The sequence below is a fragment of the Enoplosus armatus genome, chromosome 14, assembly GCF_043641665.1.
Source record: "Enoplosus armatus isolate fEnoArm2 chromosome 14, fEnoArm2.hap1, whole genome shotgun sequence".
Classification (NCBI taxonomy): domain Eukaryota; kingdom Metazoa; phylum Chordata; class Actinopteri; order Centrarchiformes; family Enoplosidae; genus Enoplosus; species Enoplosus armatus.
The window spans coordinates 21,661,481-21,678,807 of NC_092193.1; the positions used below are offsets into that span (position 1 = coordinate 21,661,481).

At 42.2% G+C, this 17,327-nt stretch overlaps 1 protein-coding gene across 1 annotated transcript; it reads right to left on the reverse strand.

Annotated features, from left to right (window-relative positions):
• Positions 1 to 217: 217 nt before the first annotated feature.
• LOC139296259 (myosin-7) lies at positions 218 to 16,679 on the reverse strand. Its single transcript, XM_070918626.1, has 37 exons — positions 16,479 to 16,679; positions 16,078 to 16,221; positions 15,815 to 15,971; positions 15,678 to 15,705; positions 15,030 to 15,135; positions 14,830 to 14,922; positions 14,669 to 14,732; positions 14,479 to 14,577; positions 14,274 to 14,377; positions 13,769 to 13,907; positions 13,526 to 13,644; positions 13,271 to 13,420; positions 12,959 to 13,129; positions 12,535 to 12,861; positions 12,348 to 12,386; positions 11,989 to 12,194; positions 11,781 to 11,904; positions 11,341 to 11,477; positions 10,973 to 11,228; positions 10,564 to 10,806; positions 10,283 to 10,459; positions 10,010 to 10,155; positions 9,795 to 9,885; positions 9,322 to 9,711; positions 7,983 to 8,109; positions 7,711 to 7,829; positions 7,417 to 7,613; positions 6,996 to 7,179; positions 6,316 to 6,481; positions 6,091 to 6,215; positions 5,698 to 6,006; positions 5,404 to 5,607; positions 4,964 to 5,260; positions 4,285 to 4,389; positions 2,367 to 2,462; positions 1,878 to 2,012; positions 218 to 336 (listed from the first exon to the last, which is right to left on the reverse strand). Exons 1-37 carry the CDS (start codon positions 16,677 to 16,679, stop codon positions 316 to 318), a joined length of 5,796 nt encoding a protein of 1,931 aa, XP_070774727.1. The 3' UTR covers positions 218 to 315.
• Between the last annotated feature and the right edge of the window lie 648 nt (positions 16,680 to 17,327).

Below are 17,327 nucleotides of genomic sequence, written 5' to 3' on the forward strand. Positions count from 1 at the left end.
GCCCTCCGAGACCCTTTTAACCCCCCCATAGATTGTGTGTGCGTGTGTTTTTTTTCCACTTCATATGTGCTTTCTCATGCTAAACCCTTCTGAGATGTTTATTTTATAATTTAACATATTGACTCATACATTAAATGACAGGTGTCCCCTCTGCCCCTTCAGGTTAATGTCGAGAATTCTACCTGATTGAAGTAAATGAGGACTCACTGCACATTAATTTGAATGCACTTTGCTTTATTCTACAGAGTTACTTTGAAGACAAAGGGGACTACAGCACGGGAGATCCCAAAGGTCTTAGGTGGCCGTCTGTGAGTTTCACTCTTCATCTAGCCCTTTCTGTGATGAAGAATGATAAGAGAGAGAAACAGATTAGTGACAGAGGACTCAACAAGTGTCACACAAGGTAGTACACCACAATTAGATTTTGTTCCCGAATTGAGCGGCAAATAATTCATACGTAGCAAATCACTAACTTGTGTCAGTTATTGATTGTGACAGTCATTTTACATGAATAAGGTTTGTTTTACTGTCAGCATTCCTTTACTGTAGTATGTTGGCTTGGACACACACCATTTTATCATGATTTTGCAGGACTGGTTGAATCTAAACAATGTAGCACTGAATGTATTTGGAGGAAAGCTAAGATGTTGATGATGTTCAAAATCATATAAAAGCTAAAGAGCCAAGCTTATCTTCAATTAAGTCCCAAGCCATTCGTTTCTTTTTTGTTTGTTTGTTTTTGACACTGAAAACTTAGTTCTGTGGACATTTAAAACATCTATCTTTTAAAATAGAAGGTTAACGGTTAACAAAGACGTGGGTAAGTATACCAACGCAGCCACAACTCACTACATAAGTGCCAATAACACGGTAGGAACTGTCCACAAGCAGGAACATATATTGAGTGCTCGAACAAGATCAATCAAGGCGTTGTTTGCCGTCTTTATTTGGAACTGTATAATATTCGCCACCACCCAGCCCCGGATGAGTGGAAGAAAATGGAATAGATGTATATGATTTAGTTTACATAAATTTGATTGGTTGACAATGTTTATTGATGTCTCTCAAATCCCAAGAAATCACTCTGAAAACTTTCATGTGGGGACGCCCTGGTGAACTAGAGGTTAAGGCTCTAACCATGAGTCTGGTTGGGAAGGAGGCCTTTGTGGCATGTCGGTCCCCATCTCGCTCTGCCCTCGTGTCAGCTGACTAATAAAATGCCTAGAATATTTCTACAAATAACAATTTAAGCCTTTTTGTATTTATAGTTAGCAGTTAAATTGTCATGGTGCCTCGCATGTCACAAACATTGCATTACTACTAACCTATTAAATTGCACTGATACAACTTTCCAAATCCATCAAAAAAATAAATAAATAAAAAAATCCAAATAAAATGTATCCCTACAAAGACTGGTCTGGTTTATTTACTCACATTCAAAATGATGAACAGTTCTGTAATTACTGATTTTTATTATAAATAAAACACATCTTGAGATGGATTATGTTGAAATGATGAGGTGAGGATGATGATAGTTTGAAAAAAGTAATAGTAGGACAGTGTATGACAGTGGTTCAAGAGAAATCTGAGGGGTCACTAGATGATTAAGAAGATGGGACAGCAGCTGCACCAAATTATATTCAAATTTTCAGACTTTCCTGTAATCTTTGCTTTGTGTACTACTAGATCATTTTACTCAGTGAAACAAAGGGGGAAAGAAAAGTCACTTTTTGGTTCAACTAGTGACAACCAGTACACAAATGCAACCTGTGAAGAGGGACCTCAAGCAGACATTGCATCGTTTTGAGGGGTCACGAGCTAAAAAAGGTCGGGGAGCCACTGACGTATGAAGTGTGAAATCCAGAGTGGCGTCATACCTTTGAGCCCACGTCGCGGCTCTTGGCACGTAGCTTGTTGACCTGAGACTCAGCGATGTCGGCCCGCTCCTCAGCCTCGTCCAGCTCGTGCTGCAGTTTACGGAACTTGCTCAGATGAGTATTGGCCTGCTCCTCCTGCAGGATTCAACCACAGCACAGGCCACAATGAACCTAGGAGAATTGGCTCAACGCGGCTATAATGGCGGTCTCTTTGTGTGCTTTTGAAAAGTCAACATTGGTTTGTAGTCTACGTACTAGGTCTAAAACAAATCACAGTGGAGGCTGAGATGTTTCCGGGCTAAAGCAGCTAGTGTTTTAGCATTATTTAAGCATCTACAAAATGTAATAAACTGTATAATAAAAACATGTGCTATGAACTATGACAGCTTAAAATGTACTTTTAAGCCTCGATTGACATTTTGCAAAGAGAAGTACATTTGAAAGAGCACACAGCACAGATGAAAGACAACTTTTCCAGCCCACACTTACAGCCTCCTCAGCAGCTCTCTTGTAGGCTTTGACTTTCAGCTGCAGTTTGTCAACCAGATCCTGCAGACGCACAGTATTCTTGCGGTCTTCCTCAGTCTGTATCAATCAAGGGAATAGGAAAGAGACTAACACGTTTAATGAGGAGTAGTCTCTTAAATTAACATCTTAATTCTGACAATATGGAGAAGTACAGTTGAGGCCAAAATTATTAGCCCCCCAGGAATTATGGAACATTTTCCTAAAATTCTGCCCAATGTTTGCATCATTGATAAAACTTGATATAATCAAACATTCAACAGTGCTATTTAGTAGCTTTTGGTACATTTTGGAATGTGAAATCAAATTTTAGGCTTGCTTTATATCAAATATAGTCAAAATGGGGTGGTCAAAAATATTAGCCCCCATGTGAATTTTTGCTTTCGAAACACACCTAATCAACCTATCAGCTATCAAACAACACATGTGCAGTCAATTGGCTTCGTAACAACACCTGAGCATTCAATCAGCATTGAGCTTTATCCTGTACTTAAGGGACTCCACGGAACAGGGCACTTGAACACATTACTGAGAGGGACTACTCTTACTCACCACGCCAAAGACAAAGGAAATCAGTCTTGAGCTCAGAAAGAAGATAGTTGAGGCTCATAATGAGGGGGAAGGCTATACTGCCATTTCCAAGCATTTTACAGTGTCTAGAACAGCTGTATGTTGCATCATTGCTAAGTACAAGAAACAAACTTGGGCGTGGTCGTAAGCGCAAGATTTCAAGAACTCTGGAGAGGAAAATAGTCAGAGATGTCAGCAAGAAGCCCCGGACATCTGCCAAGATGATTGTTGCTGACCTAGCCTCTGCTGGAGTTGATGTTTCAAGGAACACAGTTGTGAGGGCTCTTCATCGTGGTGGGCTTCATGGCCATCGTCCCAGAAGAACCCCTTTACTCAAAGAGCGGCACATCAGAGCCAGACTGAGGTTTGCATGTGAACATTTGAAAGGTAAAGATGAGTTTTGGAAGTCTGTCCTTTGGTCTGATAAGACTAAACTGGAACTGTTTGGGCACATGGATGTTGCTTATGTTTGGTGAAGAAAGGGAGAGGCCTTCAACCCTAAGAACACAGTTCCCACAGTTAAACATGGTGGTGGGAGCATCATGCTGTGGGGCTGTTTTGCAGCCTCAGGCACAGGGAGCCTTTTTCGGGTGCATGGCATCATGAAAAAAATTATGTTGACATTTTGAGGGATAATATGAAGAAATCTGCTCTTAGTCTAGGCTTAGGTCATCGCTGGGCCTCCCACAAGACAATGACCCAAAGCATACGTCAAAATTGGTCCAACAGTTCTTAAAGGACACCAAAAACCAAGGTCCTGGAGTGGCCCGCACAGAGCCCAGATCTCAATCCTATTGAGAATCTGTGGCGGGTGCTCAAAGTGAATGTCCATGCTCGGAGACCATGCAATTTGGACCAGCTGGAACAATTTGCAATGGAAGAATGGGCCAAAATCCCTCAAGAGACATGTGCCAACCTTGTAAAGAACTACTCTAAGAGGTTGTTGTCAGTTGTGGCTCAGAAAGGGTACACTATTGACTATTAATGGCCAGGGGGCTAAAAATTGTGGCTGTGTCATTTTTGCCTTTTCTTGTTTCAGCTCAGTGCATCAATAAAATATCCTAATCAAACTTAGTGATTATTGGAAACAAATAAACTATAAACACTTGTTGTTAATGGTCATTTCCATGGAGAACTCAAGGGCTTTGTCTGATTTCACAAAGGGGGCTAATAATTTTGGCCTCAACTGTAGGTGTGGTATAATGGAACATAGAGAATACTCACAATATCTTGTTGATCCATGCATTAGGGGACATTTGTGAGCAAGGTTGTTGCTATTTGTATAGGTTATGTGTAAAAGCAAAGAAATCACCTGGTATGTGAGCTCCTTGATGCGTCTCTCATATTTGCGGATTCCCTTCACTGCTTCACTGCTCTTCTTCTGCTCCAACTCTACCTCATTCTCCAGCTCCCTCACCTGAAAACATCACAAAAGCATTTATTGGAAATTCACTGGTCCACAAGGAGCTAAGCTCAAAGCTGTATTAATCAATATATTTCCACATTTATTGACAGATGGGAGTTTGCAAACTCCAGGGGAATTATCAGTCAGCTCCGCTGCTCTACAGAGCTTTTTAGCCGACTTTAGCTCACTGTTTTGGTTTTATGGTTTTTAAGCTACGATAAACCCACTGTACACCACCTGCTCATAATCAAACTGTGGATAGACAAGGTTAGTGACTACATGGTGAAGGAATTGAATCATCCAGCAAATAAAGACCATCCATTTTCCTCAGAATTTGGTGGAGACCAAACCAGAGTTAAAAGGCCAGGAAGTGATGAATGTATATTTGTCAGGTGTCCGGAAACAAGACTCTGATGGGATGTCCAAGTAGGATGTTGTTACACAAAACAAATGTATAAGGAAGTAATGTATTGGGGCTGCGTGCCTGTTGGCTTGTTCCAAATGTGATACTGCAGTATAAATATGAAATCAATGTTGGTCCATGTACTTGGGGAACTGTGTGATATTCGTATATTGGCTCTCTTACCCTGGCCTCGAGCTTCTGCACCTGCTTCTTGCCTCCCTTCATGGCGATCTGTTCAGCTTCATCCAGGCGGTGCTGCAGGTCTTTGATGGTTTGCTCCATGTTCTTCTTCATGCGCTCCAGGTGAGCGCTGGTGTCCTGCTCTTTCTTCAGCTCCTCTGCCATCATGGCGGCATCAGTAATGGCCTTCTTGGCCTTTTCCTCAGCGTTTCTGCACTCCTGCACCGCTTCCTCAACTTCAGTCTGAAGCTGGGAGGCATCGACCTCAAGTTTCTTCTTCTGGTTTATCAGGCCGGTGTTCTACATATTTTTGAGATGTGACATTTGACAATGTGGGAAACAATGTGTGTTACTGCACTTTAGAAAAAGTAATGCTTTTGAGTTCTTGTCCAAGAGAACCAGTCAGTCGTCTGTAGTGGCTGCAACAAAGGATTAGGTCTCACCTGTGAGTGCAGTAGCTGCACCCTCTCACTAACATCCAGCAGTTCTTGCTCAGCAAGTTTGCGGCCTCTCTCAGTTTGCTCCAGAGCAACCCGGAGCTCCTCCAGTTCAGCCTGAAGCAGGTTGTTGCGCCTCTCAACAATGGCAATGTTCTCTTTAAGATCATCATTGGCCCGAACAGACTCATCCAGCTGAATTTGGCAATCCTTAATGGGGTGACATCGGCCACATTAATGTTTATAATCAGTTTTAATTTGAAATATTTAAGAAAGTGAGCCTTTCCTTTTCTAGTTTACCTTCAGATGTGCGTGAACAGATTTAAGTTGTTTCTGGGCCTCAGCCGCCTGCCTGTTGGCCTGGCTAAGCTGGATCTCCATCTCATTGAGGTCTCCCTCCATTTTCTTCTTCAGACGCAGGGCTTCATTCCTGCTGCGACACTCCGCTTCAAGAGAGCTCTGCAGGGTGTCAATCGTCCTCTGCAGGTTCCTCTTGCACTGCTCCATCTCCTCGTCCTTCTCAGCTAGTTTCCGTTCAATATCTGCTTTAATTTGATTGAACTCTAGCTGGGCTCTTAAAATCTTACCCTCTTCATGCTCCAGGGAGGCCTGGTGGACAGGAGGGTACAGAGTTATACATCACAGAAGATAGCTTTATTCTAAAATGTTTCATTCATCAAAGAGGGCCTGTACCTCGGCTTCCTCAAGAGCAGACTGGATCTCACTCTTCTCCTGTTCCAGTTGTTTCCGTAGTTTCTCCAGTTCGTGGATGCTCTTTCCACCCTCGCCAAGTTGCTCAGTGAGGTCAGAAATCTCCTCTGTGGAATGTGAAAACAGTGTAATTAAGATGACTTTACAATATAAATTATGAAGTCTGTCTGCAGAAACTCGGACACCAACCATGGCAGTAGATCTTACCCTGTAAGTTCTTGTTCTCCCTCTTCATGGTCTCCAGATGATCCAGAGACTCCTCATAAGAGTTCTTCAGTTTGAAGAGCTCAGTGCTCAACGACCTGGCCTCCTTCTGGGAGCTCTCCAGGTCACACTGAGACTCCTCATACTTTTGCTTCCACTCAGACAGGACCTACAGTGGATAGAAAGGCCAGCAGTAAGTGTACATGTGCCAGATGACTGGAGAAAGGACTACAGGCTTGGGGAGTTCGCCTTGTACAAAACATTTTTTCACAATATTGACAGCACTTCAACATATAAAGTTCACATTAACCCTAAACAAACCTGCTCAATAGGTGTTGGACATTTTTGGACGAGCGCATGCTTTGCAGATGGGTTGGGCTACAGTGTCTTTTTTGATACTACCATTGGGGGGGTGCCAAAGTTACATGCAGTACACTACTTTAACGACCCCTGTTAAGGTTCTGCCCTTTGAGCAATGAACTTAACACCTAGCTGCTTCAGTGAAGTTGCACTATAGTATCCTGTAGTTACACTGGGCAGCTCTAAGATGGAAGTGTGTGGAAATGTAAAGCAAGGCACTGCTGGAAATAGCAGGTTAAAAGGTCAAACAAAAAAATGATTCCTGATATTTTTGCTGGTTCAGAGGCTACACAGGTGTTCACAAATACTTCACAACACTTCACCTTGTCAAAGTTCCTTTGCTTCTTGTCCAGAGCAGCAGCAGCAGCATTAGACCTCTCCACATCCACCATGAGATCTTCAATCTCATTCTGCAGCCTGTGTTTGGTCTTCTCCAGAGAGGAACATTTAGCATTCACTGCTTCAACAGCCTCCTCGGCCTCCTGCAGACGCTGAGCCAGCTTTTTCCTTTAAAAATCAATCATTTAAATCATTCAATGTCCCTGCAGTTGTGCTTGTTCGATAAATTAGAATAAATTCGACTAATATGACTGGCTGCTCGGTCATCTAACAGACAAACTTTTTGTTCGTCTTACATTTTAGTAGGAACATAACACAAACAAAAAGCTGATCTGCTAGACGAAGTAAAACGTTTCTGTAGGAATTACATATCAAATCATGAATTTGGATCTCAAACTGTCTTACTTTGCTTCCTCCAGTTCCTCAGTCCTCTGGATGGCATCGGTTTCGTACTTAGTTCTCCACTGAGCCACCTCAGAGTTGGCCTTGGACATGCTGCGCTGCAGTTCAGCCTTGGCCTCCTGCTCCTCCTCGTACTGCTCCCTGAGCAGGTCGCAGTCATGACGAGCAGACTGCACTGCGTGGGCCAGGGCACTCTTTGCCTGTTGAAACAAATGATATGAATAAGTAACACTGTAATATACATCAGTTAGAAATGACTGTCCAGTGCTGTCACTGTGCACTCAATCTTCATTTTACCTTGGTTTCTTCTTCCAGTTGTCGCTTTAGGTCTTCAATCTGCTGAGTGTAGGACATTTTTCCTCTCGTCAGTTGAGACACTAGCGAATCCTTCTCCTCCAGCTGCCTTGAGAGCTCACCTAGTATTTAGTATAGTATAAGTAGTATAAGTTTTTTCTGGTTTCTTCGGAAACATTCGTTGAATTTCACAATTTGAAAGCTTTTTTTTATACATGCAAATTGTCAGCAATCAAATACATCAAGTATTTTGTAATAAAGCAAAAAAATGATACCATTTTCCGTTTGAAGTTTTGCTTTTTGCATATTGAAGTCATTGATGCAGCGTTGAGCCTCTTCAAATTTGGTCTTGTATTCATTCATCTGATCCTCCACAGTCCGGCATGTCTTCTCTATATTTGTCTAGATTTAAAATAGAAAATATACCCATTATACCCCACACACCCACATGTATGTGCAATGTCAACATCTTAAAAAGGTATTTTATTCAGTCACCTCCAATTTCATGTCCATGGTTAATTGCTCCCTTTCCACTGGCTTTCCCTACCAGAAGCAATCTTTTGATCGACTTCCATTTCTATCAAAGATTTGAGATATGGCTTTCCCCTCTCAATTCCTTTCTTTTATGAATAGCAATAACAGCTGTCGATTTCGAGGCTGTCCAATTTGAATCCTCCTCAATCTCAGCTCGACCTCTGATACAGTTGACCACTCAATTTTAATCAATCGTCTAGAAGAATGTGTTAGCATTGGGGACTGAGTGTTAGAATGGTTCCACTCCTACCTCACTGGATGTCACAAAACTTAAACTCAATGATTCCAAGTTGGAAATCCTGACGCTTGCCCCCTTGTATATCATCCCTCCTATCCAGTCAACTCTTAGTGGCCCAACATCAAATGTGAAGCCCCCCTGCCCATAACCTAGGCATGATTTTTGGTCATTCATGCTTTTGTTTCATCACACCTAGGTTACTGCAGTGCCCTTCGTTAGAAAGCCATCTCTCACCTCCAACAAAATGCAGCTGCTAAGCTTTTAATCAACTCCAAAAGGTGAGACCACTTTATCTATCCTTGCCTCTCTCCACTGGTTGCCTGGTTGTTGCTGATTTTTAAAGCTCTGCAGGGTTTGGGCCCCAACTATCTTTCTAACTAACTTGTCCTCTATGAGACTGTATGTAACCTTAGATCCTCAGTTAGGACCCTCCTGACGGTTCTTAAGTCCTGCCTCGTCACAAAAGATGGCCGGGCCCCTCGTTTATGGAATTCCCTACCAGGGGATCTCAGGCTAGCAACTTCAGTGTCTTCTTTTAGTCTTCTTTCTTTTATCTCAAAACCGTCATGTAAAAGCCCTCTTATAGTGAACATTCTATTCATTTTATTTTATCTTATTGCACTATTTCTATTCGACTAGTTTTTGCTTTTACCAGTTCTTTATTTCCCTATTACTATATAAATTCACTGCATAACCCTGCTTTCCTTTACTGTTTTAACCATTTAACCTGTTTGTAAAGCACGTTGTAACTCAGTTTTGAAACGTGCTGTATAAATTAAGTTATTATTATTATTATTATTATCATTATTATTAGCAAGAATTTCTTTGTCAGTTTGGCCAACCTTTGTCTTCACAATATGTTCCATATTGGAGACCACATCATCCAGCTCCAGTCTGAGCTCACTCTTCTCCTTCTCCAGTTTCTGCTTGACTCTCTGCAGGTTGTCAATCTGCTCTCCCAGGTCAGCCACGCTGTCAGCTTGTTTCTTCCTGAGTGTGGCAGCAGTGGCTTCATGCTGCAGAGTTGCCTCTTCGAGGTCTCTGCGGAGTTTCTGGAACTCAGCCTCCCTCTTCTTGTTCATCTCGATCTGGGCAGCTGTTGCTCCACCGGCCTCCTCCAGCCTCTCACTGATCTCCTCCAGCTCTCTGGCCAAGTCTGCTCTCTGCTTCTCCACCTTGGCTCGGGCAGCTCGCTCTGCCTCAAGCTCTTCCTCCAGCTCCTCAATGCGGGCCTGTAAATGCATAATTACTTAGTCACTCCTTACTATTGAATGTTTTACCAATTTTGAACCATTACACATTAATCGTCCATTACCTGGAGCTCCTTCAGTTTCTTTTGAAGCTGAATGGTTATGGCCTGCTCATCTTCTATTTTATTGTTGAGCTGACTGACTTCAAAATCTTTCCTGTGGTGAAAAACAGTCATTAGAATTAGAACAACTGGTCAACTGTTCTGCTTGTATCTGTTCAGCTTTTGTGTACTGCATGAGATACAGACATACTGTACATATAGTAGAATAATGTGTTTACTTTTTCAGATGCTCTTCAAGTTGTTGCTTGTCGTTCTCCAGGTCCATTAGGCTCTCCTGGTTTAATTTCAAGTCTCCCTCCAGCTTCCTCTTAGCTCTCTCAAGATCCATCCGAATCTTCTTCTCTTGTTCCAGTGAACCTTCAAGCTGAACATTACATTACATCATTACAGAAAGTCAAACTATTTCCCCCAATATTGCAAGGAGCATATGAATACTGAGCATGCTAAACACATCGAACTGAGGTGCAGACACCATGTAGAAGAATTCTTACATCATCCACTTGCTGCTCAAGCTTAGCCTTGGCCTTCGTCAGGCTGTTGACTTTGTCTTCTTCACTCTGCAGATCATCCAGTGTTTGCTGATGAGCTTCCTGTAAGGCTTTCTTTTCCTTGGTCAACTTTGCAATGATTTCATCCAGAGCAGCCATCTCTTCGACCAGGTTCTTCACCTGTGAAATGAGTAAGGAGTATTGAAAAACTGGTTAGAAAAGTGCTCCTCGTTCACGCACGTAATATTAAGAGAAAGATGGAAGTAGCTGGGTCGTTGTCATACCTTGTTCTCGGTGGCGTGCTTCTCTTTCTCCACTTTAGCCAGGGTTAACTCCAAGTCATCGATGTCCTTCTTCAGCTCAGAGCACTCATCCTCCAACTTCCTCTTCTTAGCTGTAAGTTCAGCATTCATCTCCTCCTCGTCCTCCAGTCTCTCAGATAGCTCTTTGGCTTTTGCTTCCATCTGAATTTTGTGCTTGATCAGCCCCTCGCATCTTTCCTCAGCATCTGCAAGATTATCTTGCTCCTAAATTGAAATGGTCATTAATTTGATAAATTTGAGAAGTTGCAGTATACATGATTAACGTGTATATCATTTATTTATATTACGGTATATACTGTACTTCTATATACTGTATGATTAAATGACCATTTTGACATTAAAATACTAAGAATGCTGTTATTAGACTTACAGCCTGGACATGGAGCTGCAGGTCATTCTTCTCTTGGAGAAGAGAAACCATTTTCTCCTCTAGTTCCTTTCTACGAGCTTCAGATTTTGCATAAGCCTCTTTCAGCTTCAGGAATTCTTCCTTCATGTTGGCCATCTCCTTTTCCGCCTCAGCAGATCTCAATAGAGGTTTGATCTTGAAATAGAGCTTCATCCAGGGCCAGTTCTTGACCCCCATGAAGGCACGGATGTTCCACTGGATCACCAATAGTGCATCTCTGTCAAAGACCAACCAAAGTTATTACTAGCACTGAACACAAAACAATGACAATGAATAATCATAATCATTTATTTGGCTTTAGTTCTTTTTCAATTTCTGATCCCTCTGACCTCCTTTCAACAATCTTCTGGAATTCCACTCTTGCCAGCAGACCTCTTGATCTAGCCTGGATTCCAGTGATGATGAGTGACAAACGGTCATCCCTCATCTCCTCCAATTGCCCAAGAAGACCAGCCTTGAAGAACACCTTTAGGAGCATGTAACAGCATGTAAATATCCACCAAGTGTTACACATAAGGTCTCGCATTCTCACAGGACATTGTAGCTTTAAAGCAAGCTGAATAACATTTGAAATAAGAAATAATACATAGCTCCTCTTGCTCGATGAAATTGCCGCTACAGGCCAAGAAAATATTAGCTAATGTACTAAAGATAAATATTGCTCGGACTGACTTAATGACTCTTCTCAATTTCACTGTTGATGTTTCCTTGTATATGTGTTAGAAATTTGTCACAGATGTGCTTTGGACCTTTTTCTGATATTAATTACCTTAGTGTGTCCAAACTTGTACTGGTTGTGGTCGATATCCAGAGACCCAAGAAGTTTCTCAGCTCCCTTCCTGCTGTCAATGAACTGACCATCAGGGATGGCAGCCGGATTCAGGATGCGATATCTGAAAAATAAAAATTATACTTATAATAAAGTTTCTTTTGGAATTAAAATGTATGTGACTAAACATTTGACATATGAGATATACCTCTGTTTGAAATCTCCATAGAGGATCCTGTTGGGGAAGCCCTTTCTGCAGATCCTGATGCCTTCCAGCACACCGTTACAGCGCAGCTGGTGCATCACCAGAGGATTCTCCATGGCCCCAGGATTCTTGGTCTCGTTGGGGATGATGCAGCGTACAAAGTGAGGGTGAGTAGACCTCAAGTTGGTCATCAGCTTGTTCAGGTTCTCCTGTTTAGGTAATTAAATCCTGTGTTTAACACCCAGTTAAGGTGATTATTGTGACATTGTGTATACCTCTCAGTTATCAATGTAAAATTAAGTCTCACTCATTGGTTTCCATACGAAGGAGCCATTCACACATATGTGTGTGTTTTTACTAACCCTATGCAAGGCTGACACAGTTTGGAAGGATGAACCCTTCTTCTTGCTTCCTCCTTTGCCGCCCTTTCCACCGTCTACCAATGAGATTGCATTAACAGACACAGGCATAAAATAGTTCAATCTTGCAGTTCTCCCTATTACACATTTGATAAAATATTGACATTCCCAGTGGAGGTTAATGCAGTACAGTCAGCTTATTCTTACCTGATTCTGCTCCTGCATAATTTAAAAAGAGGAACGATAACAGCTTGAGAGTTGACTTCTGGTAGAGTCCAACAACAGTCTCATTCAGAGGGTCCTTGTTCTTCACCAGCCAATTGTTGATATTATAATCAACAGTTCCAGCGTAGTGCATCAGGGCAAAATGGGCCTCTGGTTTCCCTTTGACAACTCTGGGCTTCTGGAAGTTGCCGGATTTCCCCAGATGGTTGTCATAGAGCTTGGCTTTAAAGGTGGCATCAGAGGCTTTGGGGAACATGCACTCCTCTTCAAGGATGGACATGATACCCATGGGCTGAGGAGTCAAAAATAGTTGTTAGAGTTGTTTAAAAAAAAAAAAATCATATGATTTATAATCATGGATGGCTGAACTGTAACAGTCCAGTTCTCACCTTTTCAATCAGGTCAATACAGGCCTGCAAGTCCATACCAAAATCAATGAAGGTCCATTCAATGCCCTCTTTCTTGTACTCTTCCTGCTCCAGCACAAACATGTGGTGGTTGAAAAACTGTTGCAGTTTTTCATTGGTGAAGTTGATGCACAGCTGCTCAAAGGTGTTGAACTGTAATGTAAAGTGACAAAAGTATAGTCATGTTCATACTCAAATCTGTTACCTGCATTAGATTGAAAAAAAAAATGAAGTTGAAGAAATAAATTTGCCTGTAGAATATTGATTATATTAACACATATAGAAGAAGCTCACATCAAAGATCTCAAATCCAGCAATGTCCAGTACACCAATGAAGTACTGGCGGGGCTGCTTTGTGTCCAGGGAATGGTTGATCCTCACCACCATCCACAGAAACATCTTCTCATACACTGCCTTAGACAGTGCACCAATAGCATAGTAAACCTGGAAAAAAAAAATCCAAGTTACAGTAGCCCTTGGTGTGTCCTAAGTGTTGCTTCCTTCATCTATTGTACTTTAATGAATTCAACTCTTAAGTCTCATTCTTACCTGCTGGACATTTTGTCCCTTGGTGACCCACTCATTTCCTACTTTGACTCTTGGGTGACAGAGACCTTTGATGAGGTCAGCAGAGTTCAGGCCCATCAGATAAGATATTTTGTCAGCATCTGAGAAAATACATGTAAATGTAAAATCCTTCAATTAACATAATCTCTCAGTGAACACATTCAAGCCTGGCAGGGTTTATATCCCGTTTACTATGTTTCCGGGGCGTCAGAGAGCTTCTCTCACCTTCGGTGCCATCAGCCTCTGCCTGCTCCTCTCGTTGCTTGTTCTTGAACTTCATGTTGCCATGGTGCATGATGGCTCCTGTCAGCTTGTAAATGCCGTTCTTCTCTTCTTGAGTGAAGCCCAGCACATCAAAGGCATCCTAAATGAGAAGAGGGTTATTATATTTGATCTGTCGTTGGCCTTTTGGATCATATCGGATAGTATGTGCTCTCTGAGCCACCACGATCCCACATCAAACTATAGTTGACATCAGACATCTAATCCAGTCTATTCAGATCATTTTCACTCTCTTCTCACGTACTGGGTTACAAGTTTCATAATCCTACACTAACAGCTTGATACAAAATAATAAAATAATGTAATAAGCCTGAGCTTTAGCAGTAGATTGTCTGGCTATTTCAACAACCCTCATTAATAAACAGATATTTTTCAGTAAACCTTAACCTTACTTGTCTCATGTGAGTGGCTGTTCCATGAAAAGACATTATGGTGCATCCCTACTCACATCAGTGGCCATCAGCTCGTCAGCATCATTGATGGAGGCTACAGTTGTCTCTCCTTGGGAGATGAAGGTGTAGTCATAGGGGTTGTTGGTGATGAGCAACATCTCTGAAAAGCAAAACAGAAAGGTTAGATTTTGTATGCTAGGGATATAGCGACATTACAACGGCAAGTTGTTACTGGTATAAAGATCAGTCGTTTTCTTTTACCAAGCAGCTCAGGTTTCTTCTGAGACAGAATCTGATAGAAGATATGGTAATCTCTCTCAGCCTTCAGCTGAAAGGTGACACGGGACTTTTCCAGCAGATCTGTAAAGACATTTGCATCACGTAGGTGGGACGGTAGTCCTCATGAACATATGAGTGAACCAAATGAAAGTATGGAGAAGAGACTGCTTACATGTCTCGATATCAGCTGAGGCCAGCTTTCCACTGGCTGCAAAGTGAATTCGGATGAATTTGCCCTAAAATTTGTGACAAAAAAAAGTTGAAAAATTAACAAAATAGAAAAGAAAAAAATAGAATAGGCACAAAGGGCTATTTCGCTAGATAGAAACTTACAAATCTGGAGGAGTTGTCATTCCTGATGGTCTTGGCATTACCAAAGGCCTCTAAAGCTGGATTAGCCTGAATGATTTGATCCTCCAGAGTGCCCTACAAGAATACAGGAGTGCAACATTCATTCAAATAGGTAAACATTAAAAAATAAGGATGCAGTGTGCTGTTAAAGGTTCTATTTTCTGTAAATTCGGTATTATAACCTTTTTCTCAGAGCCTGTGTCCTTCTTCCCGCCTCCAGCTGCAATGCTGGCAAAGTACTGGATGACTCTCTTGGTGTTGACAGTTTTCCCAGCACCAGATTCTCCACTGAAGATACAAATTGAAATGTTTTGATAATTCGACGAATGGGCACCACACAGTGCATCGCATACGGCTAGTCAGGTGTCTGATTAATCAACAAAAATGCAGATAGGTTACGGTTGCAATCAGTAAATACTGCTACACTTTTTCATCAGAATACGTGGAATTTTCTTCGGCACGTCTTTTCCGTAGCTGCCATGATGACTGTTATTATCCATAATCACTATAATAACCTATCCATTCTTCTAGCATTGGCCTATTGCAGCTAATAAAACAGTGGCACACTATTACGGTAGTGACAGCATCAAATGGCTTGCTTACATACTGAGTGTTGTTTAGTTATTTAGCTTCTTGCCATGTTCATATTCAGGTCTTCTAGTCCAGTCACTATCACTGATAACATACCACTTAAAATGAAAACATATATCACAGGGATTAACTGGAGCATATCAGCAAAAATATACAAAAAAAATATTTCATGGAAGGCTGCGGGATGCCACCTACTAAAAATCTCAATTGCAATATATAGTCGTGAAAACACAACTTACGTGATGAGAATTGACTGATTTTCTCTGTCTGTAAAAGAGAAGAAAGGATTACTTAAGGATTTTAGGATTCCTCAGCGGGGTGTTTTTTTTCCCCACTTCACCTTTCTGTGAACATATGATGACTGAAGGTAAATTACCAGTCAGCATGTACTGGTAGGCATTGTCAGAGATGGAGAAGATGTGAGGAGGAGCTTCAGTCCTCTTCTTCCCTCTGTAGGCGACAACCACTTCTTGGTTGTAGACTGGCAGCCACTTGTAGGGGTTGATAGTCACACAGAAGAGCCCAGAGTAGGTCTATGAGAAAGAGGAAGCCAACTGTTTAACCTAGCCATCGCTATATGACTGCAGTGTGTTGCTGTGCTGTACGCGAGGGGTGCCGAAGCCAAAGCTTTCAACTCACATAGATCATCCATGCTGCATAACGCTCTTTGAGGTTAAACAGCACAGCGGGCTCGTGGAGGAAGGTGAACATCGCCATGTCTTCGATTTTATCAAACTTCGGCGGGTTCTGCGGGTGTACATCACACTCCTTCACCGTGACAGTCTGAAAATGGAGATAGTCGATGTTAATACACTGTTGTTGATCTTGTGGAATTTTAGCCACTGTCAAAGATTGGAAGTGCTTTTTTGTGCGAATGTACGGGATCATCTCTCTGTGCATCAGGGTCTCTGGCCCCTATTGTTGCTCTGCTATGCATGACTAAAAGGACAAATGGACCTGAATCCTCCCTTGCATTACCACTGCGCCTTAGTTAGGAAGCCAGTTGCATCCAGGGCAGCTGTGCCTGCCAACTCACTGACCTTTCCTCTCTCAGTCTGAGCAGTGACTTTGTCCCCCTCACGGCTGGTGATGGAAGCCTTCACATACTCCTCGTCATTGTCAGGAACGAAGCACTCCTTCTTCATGTCGAAGGGACGGGTCTGGGCCTCCAGACGCTCCCTGTCTGACTTCCTCAGGTACGGGGCTGCTGCCCCAAATTCTTTCATGGCAGCGTCACCCATTTTTCACCTTTTCTACAGAAAAAGTCTCAATTGAAATTCAGCTGTATTATGTATTTATCTAAAGGCAGCTGCAAGATAATAAAAAAAAGAATGTGTATGCCAATATAGAGTCAGCTTTTTTATTTGTTAATCATATATTGGTGTTATAATTTCTTTCTTTCCACGCGTTGTAAAATGCACTGTTTTTAAATCAAACACGTTTTCATTTTTCAGACGCTCTTACCTTACCAATCCCTACCGAAGAGACTGAGGTGTTATGGTCCTGAGGAGAGAAGCAACGGAAAGTGATGAGTCTGGTCTGCAGTCCACACCAACACAGGTAATGCTTTAGTATCACAGTGCAGTGAGCCTTTGTCCCCGCACCCTTACCTTGAGATAGAATGGTGACCTGTTGGGGGTTTCGCCGTGAGTTCTCTTTATAAACAAAGCCTTTCTGCCAAATATGGAGGAGCGTTTCAGGGTCCAGGAATGTTATTGTGTCTGAGTTGGGTTGGGGGTACGGGAAAGGGAGAGGGTTAATGAGTGGCGGAGAGCAATATAGAAATCAGCGGGTCAGAGTCTTATCAGTGATGGGGTCTCCTGACGAGGCCATATTAGGAGCTCCATGCAGTGTGATGATTAATCATAGGTATCCTCAAGCAGCCAGGG

What these genes read in the sequence shown, in the direction of transcription:
- LOC139296259 (XM_070918626.1), bottom strand. Translation starts at nt 16,679, where the DNA reads ATGGGTGACGCTGCCATGAAAGAATTTGGGGCAGCAGCCCCGTACCTG. An exon ending in AACTGGAAGAAGAAACCAAG is followed by an intron (nt 7,614 to 7,710) that starts GTAAAATGAAGA and finishes TTGTTTCAACAG; the next exon opens with GCAAAGAGTGCCCTGGCCCA. An exon ending in AGAGAGCTGCTGAGGAGGCT is followed by an intron (nt 2,013 to 2,366) that starts GTAAGTGTGGGC and finishes TGAATCCTGCAG; the next exon opens with GAGGAGCAGGCCAATACTCA.